Raw genomic sequence first — 18626 nt, 5'->3', positions numbered from 1 at the left:
CATCGTATTTGCTACATCTAAAACTTTGCTTTACTTGTGTGTCTATCTTAAGCATCCTTTGAGATGCGTGGATGATTTTGTTCATAAAAAAGGTTAGCTATCATTTGATGCAAGTAATTGGGACTTTAGAAACTAGGAAGCCAATATTATGGTCTACAGCACACTGATTTATTTCAATTTCTATATGGAATAAATCGAAGAGTTTTATGTTAAAGGTTTTTTGTAGTACAAAACTTGATCAAATTATGTTATTTAATATATCATGGAAACAATTCAGCTTGTCAATGCATCTTTTGTCACAGAAACATGGTATTGATGGTTTTTTTATTCTTGATTCATTTGCTGTTACGCATCGAATATGCTTTAGGATATAATATGAAAAGCTGGTTGGTTTTTTGTGATAGTATTTTCAGCTATATTGATAGTGTTGGATTTCCCTATATGTCTGCAGTGAACACCCTTCAAAATTTACAAACAATTTACAAGCTGTTTACAAACACATATCCCACCAATCAAATCACTCTCTTTATTGGCTGTTAGTTCGTTTGTTATGTTAAAAGCACAAACTGATGCTGCAATATCAGCTTTAGTAACATTAAATATAAATGATTAGCGTGCCATGTCGAACAAATGTATAGGTAGACAAAATTAGCAAACATGCGCAATTCAAGTGCAACGATCATTCATGTCTAGATTGACTCGGTTTTGGTGTATTATGCAGCTATGAGTCATTCCACATTCAAGTTCACATGATCAGTATGATTGGTCCATAATAGTCATGGTGTCCATATTCTTTTGCACCGGAGATAATTATATCTATTGAACCGGAGATTATTTGCCATTTAGGGTTAAGAGTGTCAGTAATGTATGAAATCAAGAGTGTAAGTAATGTATAAAAAAATTAGAACTTCTTTTCCTTATTAAAACCAATATAAATATATGTGATGCTTCTAGTTTGCTGCTCATCCTCTTGGAGGTTTTACCAAAAAAAAAAAAAAAGAAAAAAAAAAAGAGGAATAACATGATGCTTCTAGTTTGCATCATCCATAGTCTCAAAAGCTACCAAGTAAAATCATATCATATACGCATATTTGTCAATTTTTACAGAGAGATGACATCAAATTCATGTGGCATGAAATCTTCACTTGGCCTATAGTACTTTGCAGGAGAATATAGGCCCAGATTACCAACCTGACTTGTGTAAAGACATGCAAATCGCTCCACCTATGTTACAAAAAATTAACACTAAGGCTTCATCTAACTCTAACTTACAATCAGACAATATACCAGCATTTTCAGTTAAAATTGACAGAGCTGAAAAAATAAAATGTGATAACTTCACTTTAGTTATATAACCTCAAAAATCATTTTCTTACCATATTTAACCGAATATTAGTAATATCTTTTTTTTTTTTTTGAACGGCAGAGTAATAAAAATCTTTTAAATTGACCAAAGAGTGCTTTTAAGTCAACCTGAAAGGATCTGTTTCAACCCCATCTAATTATCACCAATTTAAACCCAGACCTGCTTTGACTCAATAGTAAACCTGCCCTACTCATCCATTTTTCACCACTGGTTATTAAGTACAAAAGAAAATCACTAAAACCTGATGAGCGAAGCGTGAATTCTGGTACCCAGTTCTCATGAGCTGCCCCCACACCTTGTGGAACTGTCATTACGAACGAAAATGTCACTTTCAAGAATGGCACAAAAAAGGTAACAAAGGTTTTCTAATTTCCAAATGTCTTTTAACAGTTTTTGGCAATACTTGTGTTGATTCAAGTACTAAAAAGTATGTTTAATAATTGGTGGTTAGAGAAAAGAAACATTATAAATTTCACTGTTAAAAGTTTGACTTAATCATATAGGTCCGTTGTAAAAGTGGCTACCTTCTCGTGAAAAACTTTTAGAGTCTCTTGATGTGTTATTCGAACACGGTCACATTGTGCCTGTATCAATAAAACACATTACAGAAGAATAAGGTTTTATAAGTGATGCAGAAACATATTGGTGGTGTTTAGGAGCAAGAATTATATGAACTTAAAAGGAATTAGCACTGATAATGATTATAGATTATGTAGAGATGGCTACCTAAATCAATTTACTATGGACAGGTAGATTTGGATTATGTATTATCTCTGACGGATACAGCATATAGGTTACAAAAGGGTTAGCTATAAAAGAAACTGGTCAGATGGTTCCAATTGGTCAAACAGGAAGAAAGTCAACCAAAAAATGTAAAAAACTATCAATAATAAAAAAAGAATATATTGACAAAAAATATTCTTCGTCAACCCAGCTGGATTTGTTCCACTCGTACTATCTCATACCAAATAAGCAAAAACCTTTTTGGTCAAGTATGTTACCAAAACTACCCCTTTTTGATACGTCTGGCCTGCCTTTATTATATATGGTTCTGCTACTAAGCATAGTTCAAAAAAATCATAAATGGGGCTACTTTTATAATATGACATCATTTTAGATAAGGAACAATGAGCTGTTCTATACCAACCTCAAGTAAATCGAGCTTTGCAGAGACCTTTTCCCCTTCAGCGGTATCCAAACACTCACGTCTGTGAGATAATACAAGTATAATCAGACAGCTATTTACATTTATTGTTAACTGCATAGAATACACCAATCCTTGGGCATATGTGACCATTAGAATTCTAGATATTTCAGCTAGAAGTGGTAGTTTCCACCATAGTTGTCGATTCTTTACTCGAAATCCCAGGTTTTTGATTCGTGACTCGACTCGTAAGAGTCGGGATATTAATAATGAGGGATGGCATTATAAAATTGTCATGTACCCAAGCTTAGGTATAGTTACCCTCACATCTTAATATTTTAATTGATTTAGAACATGAGGGGCCCAATCATTATTCATTATACTAGATATATTAAAAAATTAGTAATGTGAGGAGTTCTATACCTAAGCTTAGGTACATAATAGCCACATGTTCACTTTTCCCATTAGTAATTATATATATATGTGTGTGTGTGTGTATGTGTGGGATGAGAATATAATGTTGTCATGTACTCAAGCTTAGGTATAGAACCCCTCACCTTTTAATATTTTAGTCCATAAAAAACATGGGGCCCAATCATATACTCATTATATCTCAAATATTAAAAAATTAGTACGTGAAGGGTTCCATATCCAAGCTTAGGTACATCACAACCTTATATTCACTTTTCCCTATATATATATATATATATATATTTACATATAAAAATGTTCTATACGTTTAATATAACCAAATTGTTTTTGTATAAAATTGAAAATATTTACATAGATACTGATGAAACTACGATAACAACTTGTTCTTTGTTCTCTAGACTCGAACCATTTTATGGCTTACTCACAAGTCATGCAAGAGTCGGGAGCAACTTCAAGTCACCTACAAAGTCCCCACTTTTTCGGTGTGTTTTGACTCGACTCGTGACTTGCAAGAGTGTAACAAATATGGTTTCACCCGGTAACAAATTAAGATTGTGTTTAGTTCAAAACGAGTCAAATAACAATATTTAGCTAAAAGGGAATGGGTAGGAAAAAAAAAACCTTTTATTTATTTATCAGCTGCAAATGGTAATTTCAACCCTTTATCAGCTAGACCAGTTGTATGCATTAAAAGTACATCCTAAATTTTTTAATAAAAAACTTCAGATTATAGTTGTAATAATATAAGATTGTAGGCTTTTGCAGACTTTGTTAAGGCATCTATTAACTAAAAAGTTCAACAAAACTGGACAAGAAGATGTTTGCAGGCCAAAATCAAATTACCAGACCCATATTAAAAAAGGTAGTTTTATATGTTAGTACGTAACCATATCTGCCAACCTGGTCAATTTATAATGCATAACTTTATAAAAGTGGGAAGGCATTGACTTTATTCATAGTAGAATACTCCTTAAATCCAAGACTAAAAACTGTAAGGATACTTTGCATTCTGTTGTAACATGTGTGTCTAGCAGTTTTTTCATAATCACAGTCAGAAAAAAGATGGTTACTGATATATGTACTTACTGAAGGGACCATTTTAAATGATGGATTTGATCCTCTATCTGATCTCGCTCACTCCGAAGCAATATAAGTTTCTACAGAAAGTACATGATTCAGTAGGAAAAAAGATAATGTTCTCCAATTTATCAGGGCACACTTATAAATGAAAAGAACACTGAATAATGATCTTATCAGGCGATGAAAAGTAAAGTTGGCACATACATAATTAACTACGAGGATTGACATATTAGACTGTCAACTATTTCTTTTTATGAACCTTTTGTCCCATATAGACCAATTATGTTAGTTGATTTGGTCAAAAGCACAGGGAAATAACATTGACTGAAAGATTATCAGAGTATAAGTATGTTAACGATACATTTTTTTGTCAATTTATGTAATTGAGAAAACTATACAAGTTCAGTGATCACTAATTCACTATATATACTTTGTCAATGGACATAATCTGTTCAGAGAGTTTTAGTAAAAAAAATAATGCAAAAAAAAAAAAAAAAAAAAAAAAAATCACATAGATTTGAAACCAAATTTGCCATTCATAATCAATATCCATTAGCACAAAAGACATGGCTGAAACCAAATATTACCTTACGAGTGTCTCGTAAATGCCAGAGAAGTTTAACTTCCTTTTCAAGTTCTGGAACGACAAGCATCGTCCTCCAACCTGATCCATGTAATTGGATTACCAGTTAAAAAAATAATGTCATCATCATGTAACTTGCTAACAAGGTATGATAACTAGAAAGACAAGTGCCATAACAAATTGATTGCATAATACTACTTTAAGCAACTTTCTCTATGTTAGAGTTGAGAAAGTACAGCATAGAGAGGTATACCCAGGACTTTTTTGCTGCGCAAAATATCCCCATATATGTGATCTCCAACATAAAGAACCTAACAGCAGTGAACGGCATGGGTTAATTTTGCCTTGCAAGTGAAGTAAAATTAATTAATGCAACTAGATAGTATCAAGATCATGATACTGGCAGAGCTCAGGTCACGATATAAAAGACACATGTGATAGTGAAGCTAATTAAAAATGAAGGAAAAAAAAAAAACCTAGATTTTTTTTTTTGAAGCTAATTAAAAATGTCATTCAAGTCTAGAGTACATTTGTAAGTGCCCAGCTAACTAGATTCGTAAGTTCCAAAGTTAGAAAAAGAAATAAAAAGGAGAAATATGTTAATGTGTCAACCCAACCCAGACCACTCTAACCTGTAGTAAAAACTTACCAGTTTTGACCCAGAACCCAACCCACCTGAACTGCACATTTGGCTACCTTAAAAAGTTACATACATCATCTAAAGAAAGTTGTAGTAAATCTACTCGAGTTTACTCATGATTCAAAACATTAAATAGCAATTCAATTTCAGGTTAGGCCCAAAAACTGAAAACTTAGCCAATAGATGAAGTACAACACCTGTGAGCTTGATTCGATACTCAGTAGTTTGTGCAGATGGCCAACATTGCCTCCCTGAAAGAGTCATCCAAGAAGAGTCACATATGTGAATGAAAAACACACCCAAAGAATCCTAGACTGTGTTCCCTCCAACCTATGAAGTTGCAACAATTATCATTATGGGATGTCACAAGAAAACTGTAACCATTTTAAACTTTTACTGTCATCATGTAAAGTTGGCGATATTGATATGGGCCCATAAACTTTCCCTCTTTTCTCGTTATTAAAGGATATTTAAAACATTTTCCAAATTGTAAAAATGATAGCCAACTCGGGTTGAATTTAATTTATCTTATATAAAAAGATAAACGGATAAGATAGTAGCTTAAGAGGAAACTAGTCAAATAGGCTGGGCGGGTGAAAAGTTACCAAAAATGCTTATAGACCTCTAGATCATCTTATTTATTAATAAAATAATTACGATTATTATGATAAAATATCTTTAGGAATCAAATTTATACAATACTGATTTCTAAAATTCAAAAAATGGACAATATGTCGGCAGGTCAACCTAACCCGATCAGCTTTGACACACAGTTTAAAATTACTTGTTACAACCCTTTACCTAACAAACTGCTATGCAACCTCAGTGGATGGAACGAGCACAATAGACAAGTTTTTTTGGCCTCTTACGAGATTGGGGAATCCCACTCGCTTTGCGGGCCCGGAGTCATAACTGGAGAGCCTCAATGGCCACTAGGGGGTTTATGCCATGGTATAACTTGTGACCTCTACATTGAGAGGCACAAGTTGGTGACAACCACCTTAGTGGTTCAACACACAACTTTCCTTACCCGTTTGTATTCTGAAAGATTATTTACCTGGAACACTTTGTAAGCTTTATCTGGCATCTCATCTGGCAGTTCTAAAGAAGGACCGCCCACCTGATGAACATACAATTCTGATTAGCATAAATAACCCATGGGGGAATGAAATACAAATACCATAAATTGGCCATACCTGAGCCATAGGACTACCATTGTCGGTATTGATAAGCATTCCCGACTCAATATCCACAGCGAAAAGATTAGCACGATTTTCATCATGGAAAAACTTCGGCTTTGCACTGCATAATTAAATGGATGCTACTTTATGATATATTGATATGTTTAATTAGCAGGATTTTTATTGGCGGATAAACAATATGCAACAAAGACGCTACCAGCATGCAAATACCTTGTCACGCAAATTTCAAGATCTTAAGGAATTTACGAAACAACCAATGTTCTTATCAATTTAAATATTCAAAAGAAAAGAACCAACCGCAAAACTAAAAAATCTATAATTCTAGCATCTTATATTTCCTTATAAATAAAACAATGCAAAGAAGTATAAAATGCTATATGAACAGGTAAAAATGTTTACATATGAAAACTAAACATGTAAGTTCTCAGACCTCCATATTAACATAACACTACAAGCTCTGAAAAAAACACATATTTAATAAATCATTTACGTAGAGACGTGGCTACAGCCAAGAGAAGGAAAAAACAGCATAAATCAACATGAAAGCTCTATCTTACTTTTATTCATCTTGTCAAATACTTTTGGTTTATGTCTACATACTCATAAACCAGGGTGATTCTATATCACAGGGTTCTTAGTCTAGTCCCGTGGTAGGGATATTGTAAAAAAGTGTGGATGTGCATGGATACTTGCCTTTCCAAATAAAATGTTGAAATAAATATATAAACTCTCATCTCCAACATAGCAAATCCTCCTCAACATGTATCACATTCATAGTTACGAGTACATAGTAAAATATCCAATCTTTAAATTGATGAAAGAACAAGACCTGCCGGTTATGACAACATCGAAGTGCTGGAGCCAGTCAAGAGTCAGTGTGGATCTGGCATCAAGCTTTTGGGGGCCACATAAAAAATTCATCACCACATTTGTGTAGTCCCAAAGGCTGCATCAAATATACAAAACTTAAATTACAATAGCCCATGCAGTAATTATATGCAGCACCATGATCTCAAGCAGAAGTTGTGTATAACATCTATTATTGCAGACCGCAGTAGTGTCATGCAGCTGAGCTCATCTATTTGGCAGAAACAAACTAGGAGTACAGACACACCTGTTTGTCACTAAGAATACAGCAAGACCAGAAGTTCTAAGCATCTGAAGCATTGGGACAATTGATTTGTCTTCATTGATGTACCTGATTTTGAAAATATTGACACAATTAAAAAGCTAAAACAGTGTAATGAATGCTGTCGAGATCTAATTATTTTCACATGTCAAAAGTAACTTTACCTTTTCGGATCATGTGCGACCATCTGCTTCAAGGTTCCATCGCGATGGCACAGGTCAACTGCAGCCCGAACATCTCTGTACATACGGAAATAACTGCAAAAGAACATTTGCCACAAATGTTAGAATGAATGAAACAGAGATAATATAACCAACATGGGTTAGATATTTAACCGTCGGAATAACTCTTTGTATAGGTCAAATGAAAGTTGAAACCATAAACGGAGAAAACTTTCCATGTTCGGGTTACCCGGGGAAGGCAAGCCATTTTTGACTCAGATGTAGCGACCTAACCGGGTTTTAATTGCTCGTGGCTGGTTCCAACCATTTCCCTGGCCACCCCCAGCGTTGATATAAAGGTTAGAACTTTATCTCATATGCATATTTAATATACTGGCTAGTAGCTTTATGATCTCATATTAAAACATGTAGCTAACAAACCAATTATACTTGCTACCAGGGCTGAAATCGAATCAAGCTTTTATCAAAAAAATTTTTTTTTTTTCTTTTTGAACAGCTTTTATCAAATTTAAAGCTTTTACCGAATTTAAGCTCAAACTCAAGCTTAAAAATCAATCTTGAAAGAGATACAGACTACCAAGCTCGAGCTTTTAAGGGCTCGCCTCGAGCTCTTATCGAGTATTTCGAGCTTACACCCCAAGCTCTTATCGAGTTTTTCGATCTCACGGCTTGATCTCTTATCAAGTTTCTCGAGCTTACAGTAGTATGTATAGATATTTATAAATATATATGTATTTTCGGATTTGGGATTTCTAAATCATGTTATACATAGAATTTATACATGGTATTTGACTTATAATCAACTTTTGTCCTAATCCATATAGTTTAAAATCATTTTTGTTTTTCAATTCAGGTTTTACATGGACTATAAGTTCACTAATCGAATACAAATTCTTGTATAAAATTCAGATTTCGAGCCCAGCTTGAGCTTAGTCTAAAATACACAAGCCAAGTTCAAGCCCTGAGCTTGAGCTCTCGACTCATTTACAGCCATGCTAGTTTTAGCCACTATTGACCAGAAAATAATCTGCACATCCTTACTCTTTTTCTTCTGAGATTTTTCCTGGATTATTATCCTTGAAGTCGACCAGCTGAGCAAATAAATACGCTTCAGCTAGAGAGAAAAGAGTATCGATAAGTGCATAGTCAGGCTCATCAAAAGCATCTCGAACTAGGGTGTTCCCATATGTAGCAACCTTCTCATCCTTTGACAATAACCTAAATCCATGATACGCCACTTTGACATACTTATGTCTGTCCATCTGCAAAACAAGTAGATAAATACATAATAACATGCAAAAACCTTGAAACTAAAATAAAAATACATTCAAATATCAGCACCACTACGATAAGCTATCTTGGTTGTCTGCATATTCTCTTACCAAGTCATATTTTAAGTATTAGGGGATTCATTTTACTTGGTATGTTCATAATCTTAGGATTTTTTCAATTCTTTTTGACTAGTGAAACTCAGTTCATCCCCATCGACTGTGCTGTTGCAGACTGAAAAAAGGCTATTGAAGACACAAATAAAGTCAAATTTATGAATATGCTGACCTAAGCAGAAAACATTATATATATGATAAGCACAAACCTTCAAAAGGTTACCGAAAACACAGATATAGTCAAATACATGAAGATAACGACATAAACAGTAATATTTTTACGTGTGATAAGCACAAACCTTCAGTATATTTCCTCTCTTTTTATCAAGAACCAGTCCTCTGACCATGTACGTCCAATCAAAAGACCAATCTAGTAACTGCATTGAATAAACCGATACATAGAAGTGTAAGTCACAAAACATGTGATACGACACAAATTCTAGCAAGTAAATACTTAATTCAGGCTTCAATTCACTTGTGTTTTGATGGGCATTTATAGAATCCAGATCTCTCAGTAATCAATCAAACAAGGGTCTAGTTTCTCACCAAAAGAATAAGATACAAAGAGCAAATATAAAATGTTTGATACTACTTTGCAAAAATGTAAACATTACTTTCAAGTAAATGTGAATATTAACAAACTGTTCTACAAAAAGGAAGGCTTAAAGGGGTGCACTAACTTCAAATTAATCTATCATAAGGGGTGACTATTCAGATTTACCCATAAGTTAAGGAATCATATCAAGCTTAATTTTTACATCAAAAACAAATTGAGTCAGTTATTCCTCATTTATGATCTCTTCTTGACATCCTGGAGACACTAGTAATTATCATCTTTTGCAACTTTGCTTTTACACACTCATATTGAACGCTTTGAAAGTGATCAGCTACAAATCATTTTCAAAACCATAGTTCATCCAGGTTTTACATGATCAACATAAACAAACCTCATTAGGGTATCCCAAGTTAAGCACTAACTTTTTGACAGTGCCGTTATACGCAAGGGACTCAAAAGTTTCAGGCTTGTACTGAGCCAACGTATAATCCATATCAAAGCCGACTGCCACTATGTTTTTCATATTCACAGCCCTGTTACAGAAAATATGTTTGCCGATATCAATCTTTTGCCCTCCTTCAGGAGATGTCCATACACATGAAACCTGAGTATTTTCACGGCCATTAGGTCCCTGCATCGCCGATGTAACTCCATCACCAGGGGCCTCCATTTTATAGCTTGCTCCTATATGAAAAGGGCCTGGTTCAAACAGAAAGATAGTTCAATATCTTGAATTGACTTCACAATAGCATACCTTAAAGTAGAAGAACACACTAGTATCATATAAAGTTTTGGATACATGATGCATAAAGTGATCAACAAAGAATATAAGTCAAGAAGAGGCAAATTTAACCCAAGTCAACTACATTCGAGATGATACAAATTGCAGGAGCAGCTACAGTGATGAACCACCAAATATATATCGTATGGCTTTTTTTTTTGTTTTCCACTGTTCACTTCGATAATAATTATAATTGATATAATATAATATGTTGTGACTAATTTGATAGGCCTACAAATATGCTTAAAAATATCTTGTTGACACGCATGATTAGTGATTAAAGTTCAAAAAGAATTCAATGACTTTATGCAATTTTTCTTTCTAAATCTTAGCCATTGATCATGCCATGTGCTAGCACCAGATTTTAGGCATATTTGTACGGCTAGTCGCCTGCCAATTAGTCCTATGTAATTACTCTTAATTTCAGGTATCTAAGAAATGCTTGAAACTTAATATAGACAGTTCATCAAAGAACCCATAACAAGAGTGCATTGTCAAGGGCTAGACATTCTAAGAGCTCAACCTAGCAGCATATCTTTTCAACATAGTATACTAAGTGACAGTTTAGTAAATAAATCTGTACATTCATAAGTTAATCGTACGATGTTAAATTAATCATAGTACAAAGTATCAGATAAGCACAAAAAGCAAGTGATCATGGTAATTAAAGGAAGAAACATAGAGGATCTTTTTCAATAACTTGCGGGTGAATGACACAAACCTAGGGACTATTAACCAAGGTGCAACAAAACCGGAATTGCGACACATTGCGTGCTGCATTTTATAACACGAATAGATCTACTAAAATAATATGATTGGACATACTGAAGGTGCCTACAAGCAGACGATAGTGCCGCTTACAAGTAACAAATTAAACCCCAAAAGTTTAGGTCAGAACTCAAACCAATTAGATAAATATATCAAAACATAATGCAAATATACATCACAGTAGCCCCTAGTTAAAAAAATTAATAAATAAATAGATAAAACAAACGCTACAGAAAACCACCTTAGGAGACATAGTGACATACCTTCAATGACCAAAGATTGAACGCAAAGAAATTGTGTAAATACTCAAAAGGTTTAAGCGTAAACTCCCTTTATATGCCCTGATAAACACCTAACATCCCAAAAAAAAATCTACTAAATTTCAAGTAAAACCGTTACAATCTCCAAACTCAATCAATCCACCAAAAACCTGAACAATCTGGAGAAAAAAAAAATGCAATGCAACTCTCGACACTAAAACATGTATATCCGAAATCTTATATATACCCAAGGGGGAAAAAAAAAGCATGTGTGAATGGACAATCGAAGACAGAAAAATGATAACGAAAACAACTCAGTTAGGCAAATCATAAAAAAGTGTCTAAGAAGCCAGCAAGGAAAGCACTTTAATATACATATTATTAGCATAAACACTATATGAGTGAACTTAACAGCTAATCAAACTAAAACCACACGAAACATGCGTGACTTGTATATACATATACATACATTTTTATATATCACATGTAATTAGGTTCTTTCATTCACACTTGAAAAGCTGTCAAGGCTATAGTGAACAAATAAAAAAAAACTAACATTAATATATATTTATTCACATGTGACACGTGTGAATTTAATTTGCGACTTTTCCTCACATATATAACAAGTAATAATTTAAAAGTTCTGGCATCTAAATTATGTGGCTCAAATGCATTCTTATCTAATCGCTTCAATATATGAATTAAGATCTATATATATATAGATTGATAGTAACAAATTGAGTGAAGAATTAATTATATAAGGGCAAACCTTGAGACCTTTTTGAAGAGAAGAAGTGTGTAGAAGAAGAAAACCCTAAGTTAAGGGGAAAACGAGTGAAAGCGGTGAGTGTTCTAGGAATACGCATCTTATTATTATTATTATTAACGCGATTATTACATAATTAATTGAGATAGATAGATATATGTATAATTTATATTATTATTATTATATGAAATGATGAGAATGAGAATGAATGTGAGGAGGAGCAGAATCAATTCCAACTCCAAAAGAGGAAATATTAATTGATTTTACAAAGATGGAATAAGGTTGAAGAAGCAGAAGGAATCATTAATTGAACGGTGAGCGTTTTGCTGACGCAATCATCAGTGTTTTTATTTTTTCATTCTTTTTGGATGTTAGTGTGGTGTGGGCTTTTCATTAAAATTAATTAATGATTTGATTGATTGATTGATGGATGGAATTATTATATGTGTTTTTTTTTCATCTGTGGAGGGAATCAGATGATGATTATGTGTATATATAGTGGGGGATTGAATTGGATTCTTTCTTGTGTTAGTTGTACGGACCGGGGTGAATGGCTGTGATGACCGTTTTTTTTTATTTTTATTCTTTTCCCGGGTTAATTGCATCCTGTGGTGGTGCTATACTTTTGGGGGGAATTTTTCGTTAGTCCTATGCTAAATAGTTACAGTTATTTTTATGTATTTTTTTTTTCTTTGTATTTTATTTTTGATAGAATTGGTTATTGTGGTTTTGCAGTTTTTCAAGTTTTGTGAGATACTTTGTTTTTTGAAACATAGATAATAGTATTATTGTTTTAAATAGATATATTGCAGAACTCATAGTTATAACTTGTAAATAAAGTCTTTCTCAATGAAGCATTTTTTGTGGCCAGGAGGGTAAGATAAATCCAAAATTCATTGGGTCAAGTGGAAATGGGAGAGGATAATAGTCTTGAAAACTATTGAAGGTTGGGGTTAGGTCATTACGAGCATTTAATCTCTCCTTAGACCATTTTTAAAGGGAAGGTAAAGAGTATAGGTAAATGGAGATAATAGATAGGTGAATTGTTAAGGCACATAGGTGATAGGAGAAGGTAAAGGGGAGATGGGTGAATGGTTTAGCCTAGGTGAAAGGATTGATGTAGGTCCACTTTAATTTATCTATATTATTTGTTTTATTTTGATTGGCTACATTGTGAGGTATAAAATAAAAGTGGGGACCAAATGATAGGTTAATGGTTAAAGAAAAAAGTGGAAAGAAAAAAAAATGAGAAGGTGATGCTGAGTTGGCATGAAAAAATGTAGGTAAAAAAATGAACGGTTACGAATGGTCTTATTGTGTAAATGGTGGTGGAGGGAAATGAATCTCAATGAGTTGTGGTTCAAAGTTGTTTCAGCCCTACATTACCATAGAAGATTAGTGTCTTTTTACTAATAAAACTTTCCTTATGTGGGTTTGGAAGACAATATGTAGTGTGGAACTGTGGATAATGAGATGAAGGCATATGGTTTAAATTTGGATAATATGTTCGCTTAGGAGGAAGGAAATAATGGAGAAAAATGACAGTGGAAAAAAGATCAGTCAGGTGTTTTCACAACGGCTTAAATGAGGAAAAAACTCGAAGCTACTTTTGGTTGGAGTTTTGATCGAAGTTTAAAAAGGAATAACTGGATTCCTATCAAAATTAACTTTCATTTTTAGAGAGCTTTAACTGACAACAACTTACAAGAAAAAATTTGGTGTCATAAGAAATACAAGTAAACTCTAATCGATGTGTGGTATGTGTAGAGCCACTGATCATATGGCGGTAAATTGTGATTTTGTAAAAGCAATTTGGCAAAAAGTTGGGCAGTGGTACAACCTCCTTTCCTATCAATTCAACTCTATAAGTGGTGTTATGGAAGTGATAAACTCAACGAACAAGAACAATCAGAAAAGGAAGTGGCTAGCTTGATAGAGTTATTAAGACTACAATTTGGTGTATATGGATTGCAAGAAATGATAGTATTTTAAAACCAAAAGACCTGGTGTCATTGTAGTGGTGGAGGACATTAAATCGAAGTCATATATGTGGATTTCTGACGGAACAAAGTCTTGTAACTTAGTGAATTGTAGAGTAAAAGATCTATAAAACCTGGATCTAGTATCTTGCTAATCTAAGTTTAAGTTGTATTCTTGTTTAGCGTTTAATGGAATCTGATTGTTCAAAATAAAAGAAACGATATCCAACTTATATGGGTGAGTAGAGTGAGGATGTGTATATATTACTATCAATAAAACTTGTTGGTATATATGAAAACGGTTTTGGGATTGCTTAGTAAATGATGACCCGAACTCGTGAATATTAACAAGTGATGGGAGATGGATATTAACTTATTATATGGGCATAAAATGAAACCCATATATATATATATATATATATATATAAGTAAATTCGTTGGTATTATAAAACAAGGTATTGATGGTGGGTGAATATTATCTACGTTTGTCACTGCCATGAACACTCTATATGTGCATATAATGTTCTTTTATCAAGTCAAGTACTTTATAAAACAATCTTTTGTTGCTTAACGTGTTGAATTAGATATCTTTTTAAATTAAAAAAAGTTATTTGTGGTTAGGTAAGTTGTTACTTCGTAACTAAAACAATAATTATATTGTTTTTGTTTAAGTTATTACGTAGTTGTTATGTTGTATGTATGGTCTTGCAACTTGCTTGTTTGAAAGGTTATAGTAGTAAAATAGAGCACCCAATTAAGTATGAAAATGAATTAACGTTACTAAGACCAAAACAATTTTAAATTTGAAGGAGGACGTATAAAGTTTTTACCAAGATTATTTTATTGTGATTTGAGTTAATATATACAATAAGGTGATAAACAATTAAAGAAATTTTGTATTAATTAACTAACGTAAAAATAAAGAATTTAATATCCACATACTTTTTAAACTTTTCTAATAACTCGTAAAGTTTTGAAACATTATATAGTGTTTGACAAACACATAAAGACAAAAACACATCCCATTCAAATTTTAGTCAATCATTTTCGTGTCACTTTATATTACACCACGTTTTATTTATCAAAGCTACCTTTATTTTAATTATATATTGTTTAAATTTCCACCACAAAAAATAAAAAAATTTGAATCAAATATCACAATGCATGTTCCAATCATGTAATCATCTTTTGATATTAGAAAAAAGGAAAGCTTCAATGCAGCGTTAACATCGTGGTGTTGTTGTATTTCATTTATATATTGGAAGAAGATGATTATAAGGTTGTAGCAAGATAATGTTGCTCCTCGAACCATTATCATATAGAAAAAGTGAGACTTGATTTCAAATTGTTTTAAAATTTAATTTTTTAACGAATTAATTTGATGATAAAGAAAAATGGTTAAATTGGTTGACTAAAACACGAAGTTATAGATATAATTTATTATACAAATCGTAATATCTAGAAAAATAGTATTAACGTTTATATTTATTTATTATCATACTAAATGAAAGAACAATAAGACGCATCTACCAATATATTAAAACATTTTAAGTCTATATATATGTGATATATTATTTAAATAACAAGTGTCATTTCTAAGTATATAAATCCTTTATTTGATTACCATTTATTATTAAAATTATTATTTAGTTAATACCTAAATAAATATACTTAATAAAATTCTTATTATTATGTTGTTACCATACCTAGTGATATATAAACCAATCCTTTCAAATTAAAATTCCTAATTTACCTATCAAAATTATGTTATCTAAAAATTGTCATCTATATAGTTTATATAGACATGGAAATATATATCCGTAATCAAATTACCTTATTTTAAATCACTAATTTTAATTTACATACATACACATTTAATTTTCATATTCTATATGTTAATTTAACTACTATATTCTGACTAATAGTAATATATTAATTTACCACTATTTGATTTGTCAAATACAATAAATGAATCAACAATCTAAAAAGTCATGAACAAAAAGACAAATTTATAAATAGTCAATATGTACATTATACGAGTGTTAAAGACTAATAACTTTAACAAAACAAACAATAAAATGGACATAACTAAAACTAAACATTTAATTTTTGAATTTTATATAATAATAAAATAAATTTTTTAAATACCATGTAACAAAACCGATTTAACTAGAAGAACCGATTGATTTTATAAAATTCACTTACAGCTAAACTGGTGAAGCAATTGGGTAGCAATTCAACTAGTCGAGCTGGACGGTTCAAGTAAAAACATTTATTCCAATCATACAAGTAATGTAGAAAAACATTAATGGATGACTAAGTTATTTTATAGGTTTATAAATAAAAAGGCATTTAAGAGAAATAACACCATACCTTATATTATTTGGATTTCTTGTAATACTTCCGTTAGAGATTTCCGAGTTAATCAAGTATGCTTTTCTAAAATGAAGCAAATCATATATATAGAAAATAAGTTATGTTTGTTGCTAAAACATGTTCTTTCAATAAAAAAATATTGGAAAAGCAATATGCTTTCTGTTTTACAAAGTTCACCCACACCTTTATATAGTGAGAGTATAGATGGTTAAGGATAAGATTCCAAAGTTGAAGGAGTTGGTAGAATATCAAAAACTAGTTATTCTTTAAGTAAGATACTAGTGATAAATATATCTTATATTTTTTTATTTTCATTGGTGAATGTTTTTCAATACTACGAGTATTATGTGTTCTTTTCTACGTTGACTATTGAGTCGATATTAAACGAACATAAAATAAGTAACAAGAATTGGTGGCGGATAAGGCATAGAGATCATAAGTTTATAAGTTCGAATCTTACAAAGAGTTTTCTCATATATACTGAGTTTCCTTCTTAATTGGTGTATTGACATTATTGCCTAGTGAAAATATATATGATCCGATAATACCTTGATAGCACAATGATACTTCAGTGGTCCGTTAATGATTAGAATTTCCTGTTTAAAAAAATCGGAAGAAACCTCAAATGGAAATTACAGAATATATATATATATATATATATTGCCGGTAGAGCAGAGAGAAAAAAAATGAATTCTCAGGCTTTTAATTGGTTGAAAGTTTTATTTTCTTGTATTCTGATTGGTTGGATTATATTTAGAAATTATTTACAAATGTTGTTTTTATATTTGGTAACAACTATATTTAAAAGGAAAAAATATATAATATATTTAAATTCTAAATGAGTTGGAAATCTTTTAATATAACATAACATTCATAAACTCATACTTATGTAATAGATCTGTACATTAAAAAAATCAAAAGGCAAATGATATTTTGTTTCTAGCTAATATATTAATCAATTTATATAAACTGTTTATTTATCAACAATAATTATTTATTTTCTCCCCACTATAATAAATATCAAATGAACTAATATTAGATACGTTCTTTTCCGTTCTATAAACAATAATTATTTATATAAACTGTTTATTTATCAACAATAATTATTTATTTTCTCCCCACTATAATAAATATCAAATGAACTAATATTAGATACGTTCTTTTCCGTTCTAAGATTATAAAATTAATTAAAAAACATTTAATCTAATACGGTACATGTATTTTTAAAATTGATTTAAAGTTGTTTTTGTTTAATCTCTATCCTCGCAGCATTTCACGTTTTAGTGAAATTGGCTTAATCTAATGGTACGTGTGTTTCTAAAAAGATTATGAAGTTGTTTTTGTTTAAACTTTATCCTCGCGACATTTGACACTTTATTAAAATCGGCTATCGAGAGATGAAGAGTTAGCCCCTTATTGATTGACAATCTTTATCTTATTATTGGCATGAAGTGTTTTGTAAAAAGGATTGTATAGCAATAACCCAAGTAATACAATACTTTGATTACGTTAAAATATAATATAACTAGATGTCCTTTATCAAAAAGATACATTTCTCTTAAACAAATAATTGAACTTAAAAAAATATCAATAATATCATTAACAAACTTAAAATTTTGTTTCGCGGGTCGACTTAACAACTTGAAAACTCAGCCTTAACCGATCCGAGAAAATCATGTTGGTAGATTAATAAGTTGAAAATCTCTGATAGTTTCAAGTTGAGTCGGGTATTGTGTTTCAAGTTGAGCCGGGTATTGTCAGTCTGGTTATTGTCTATAAACTACTTAATCATACATTTACAACAACTTAATGGTATTGTGCAAATTTAAAGATTATCTTAATTGTATGTTTGATTTCTTACTAAACATCATTTTGGTATATGATAAGACGTATATTTCTTGCAATGTATGATATATGAACATGTTATTATGTAACTTTTATCGACCGGGTATTAAACTAGGGCCAGTTGAGCTTTAAGATCAAACACTTCAACCTGG

The 18626-nt window shown here is 31.7% G+C and overlaps 1 protein-coding gene and 1 long non-coding RNA gene across 4 annotated transcripts; one reads left to right on the top strand and one right to left on the bottom strand.

The window, feature by feature from the left end:
* Nucleotides 1-893: 893 nt before the first annotated feature.
* Nucleotides 894-12529, bottom strand: LOC122578915 (5'-nucleotidase domain-containing protein 4-like). Of its 3 annotated transcripts, XM_043750967.1 has the most exons (18): nucleotides 12278-12346; nucleotides 11512-11600; nucleotides 10091-10398; nucleotides 9443-9520; nucleotides 8800-9020; nucleotides 7741-7833; nucleotides 7562-7645; nucleotides 7277-7393; nucleotides 6442-6547; nucleotides 6303-6365; nucleotides 5443-5496; nucleotides 4859-4916; nucleotides 4610-4686; nucleotides 4029-4099; nucleotides 2514-2574; nucleotides 1891-1950; nucleotides 1608-1670; nucleotides 894-1224 (listed from the first exon to the last, which is right to left on the bottom strand). In XM_043750967.1, exons 3-18 carry the CDS (start codon nucleotides 10367-10369, stop codon nucleotides 1102-1104), a joined length of 1608 nt encoding a protein of 535 aa, XP_043606902.1. In that variant the 5' UTR covers nucleotides 10370-10398; nucleotides 11512-11600; nucleotides 12278-12346; the 3' UTR covers nucleotides 894-1101. The 3 variants fall into 3 exon arrangements, with proteins under 3 accessions (XP_043606902.1, XP_043606901.1, XP_043606903.1); XM_043750966.1 differs by lacking the exon at nucleotides 11512-11600 and having other exon boundaries at nucleotides 12278-12529; XM_043750968.1 differs by lacking the exon at nucleotides 11512-11600 and having other exon boundaries at nucleotides 12286-12369.
* Nucleotides 12278-12733, top strand: LOC122578916. Its single transcript, XR_006320564.1, has 2 exons — nucleotides 12278-12351; nucleotides 12499-12733. It is a non-coding gene; the product is annotated as an uncharacterized LOC122578916 (long non-coding RNA).
* Nucleotides 12734-18626: the final 5893 nt, after the last annotated feature.

Source organism: Erigeron canadensis, chromosome 8, assembly GCF_010389155.1.
Source record: "Erigeron canadensis isolate Cc75 chromosome 8, C_canadensis_v1, whole genome shotgun sequence".
In the NCBI taxonomy this organism is placed as follows: domain Eukaryota; kingdom Viridiplantae; phylum Streptophyta; class Magnoliopsida; order Asterales; family Asteraceae; genus Erigeron; species Erigeron canadensis.
The sequence above is the reverse complement of the archived record's forward strand: the minus strand, read 5'-3'. Positions and strand labels throughout refer to the sequence as shown.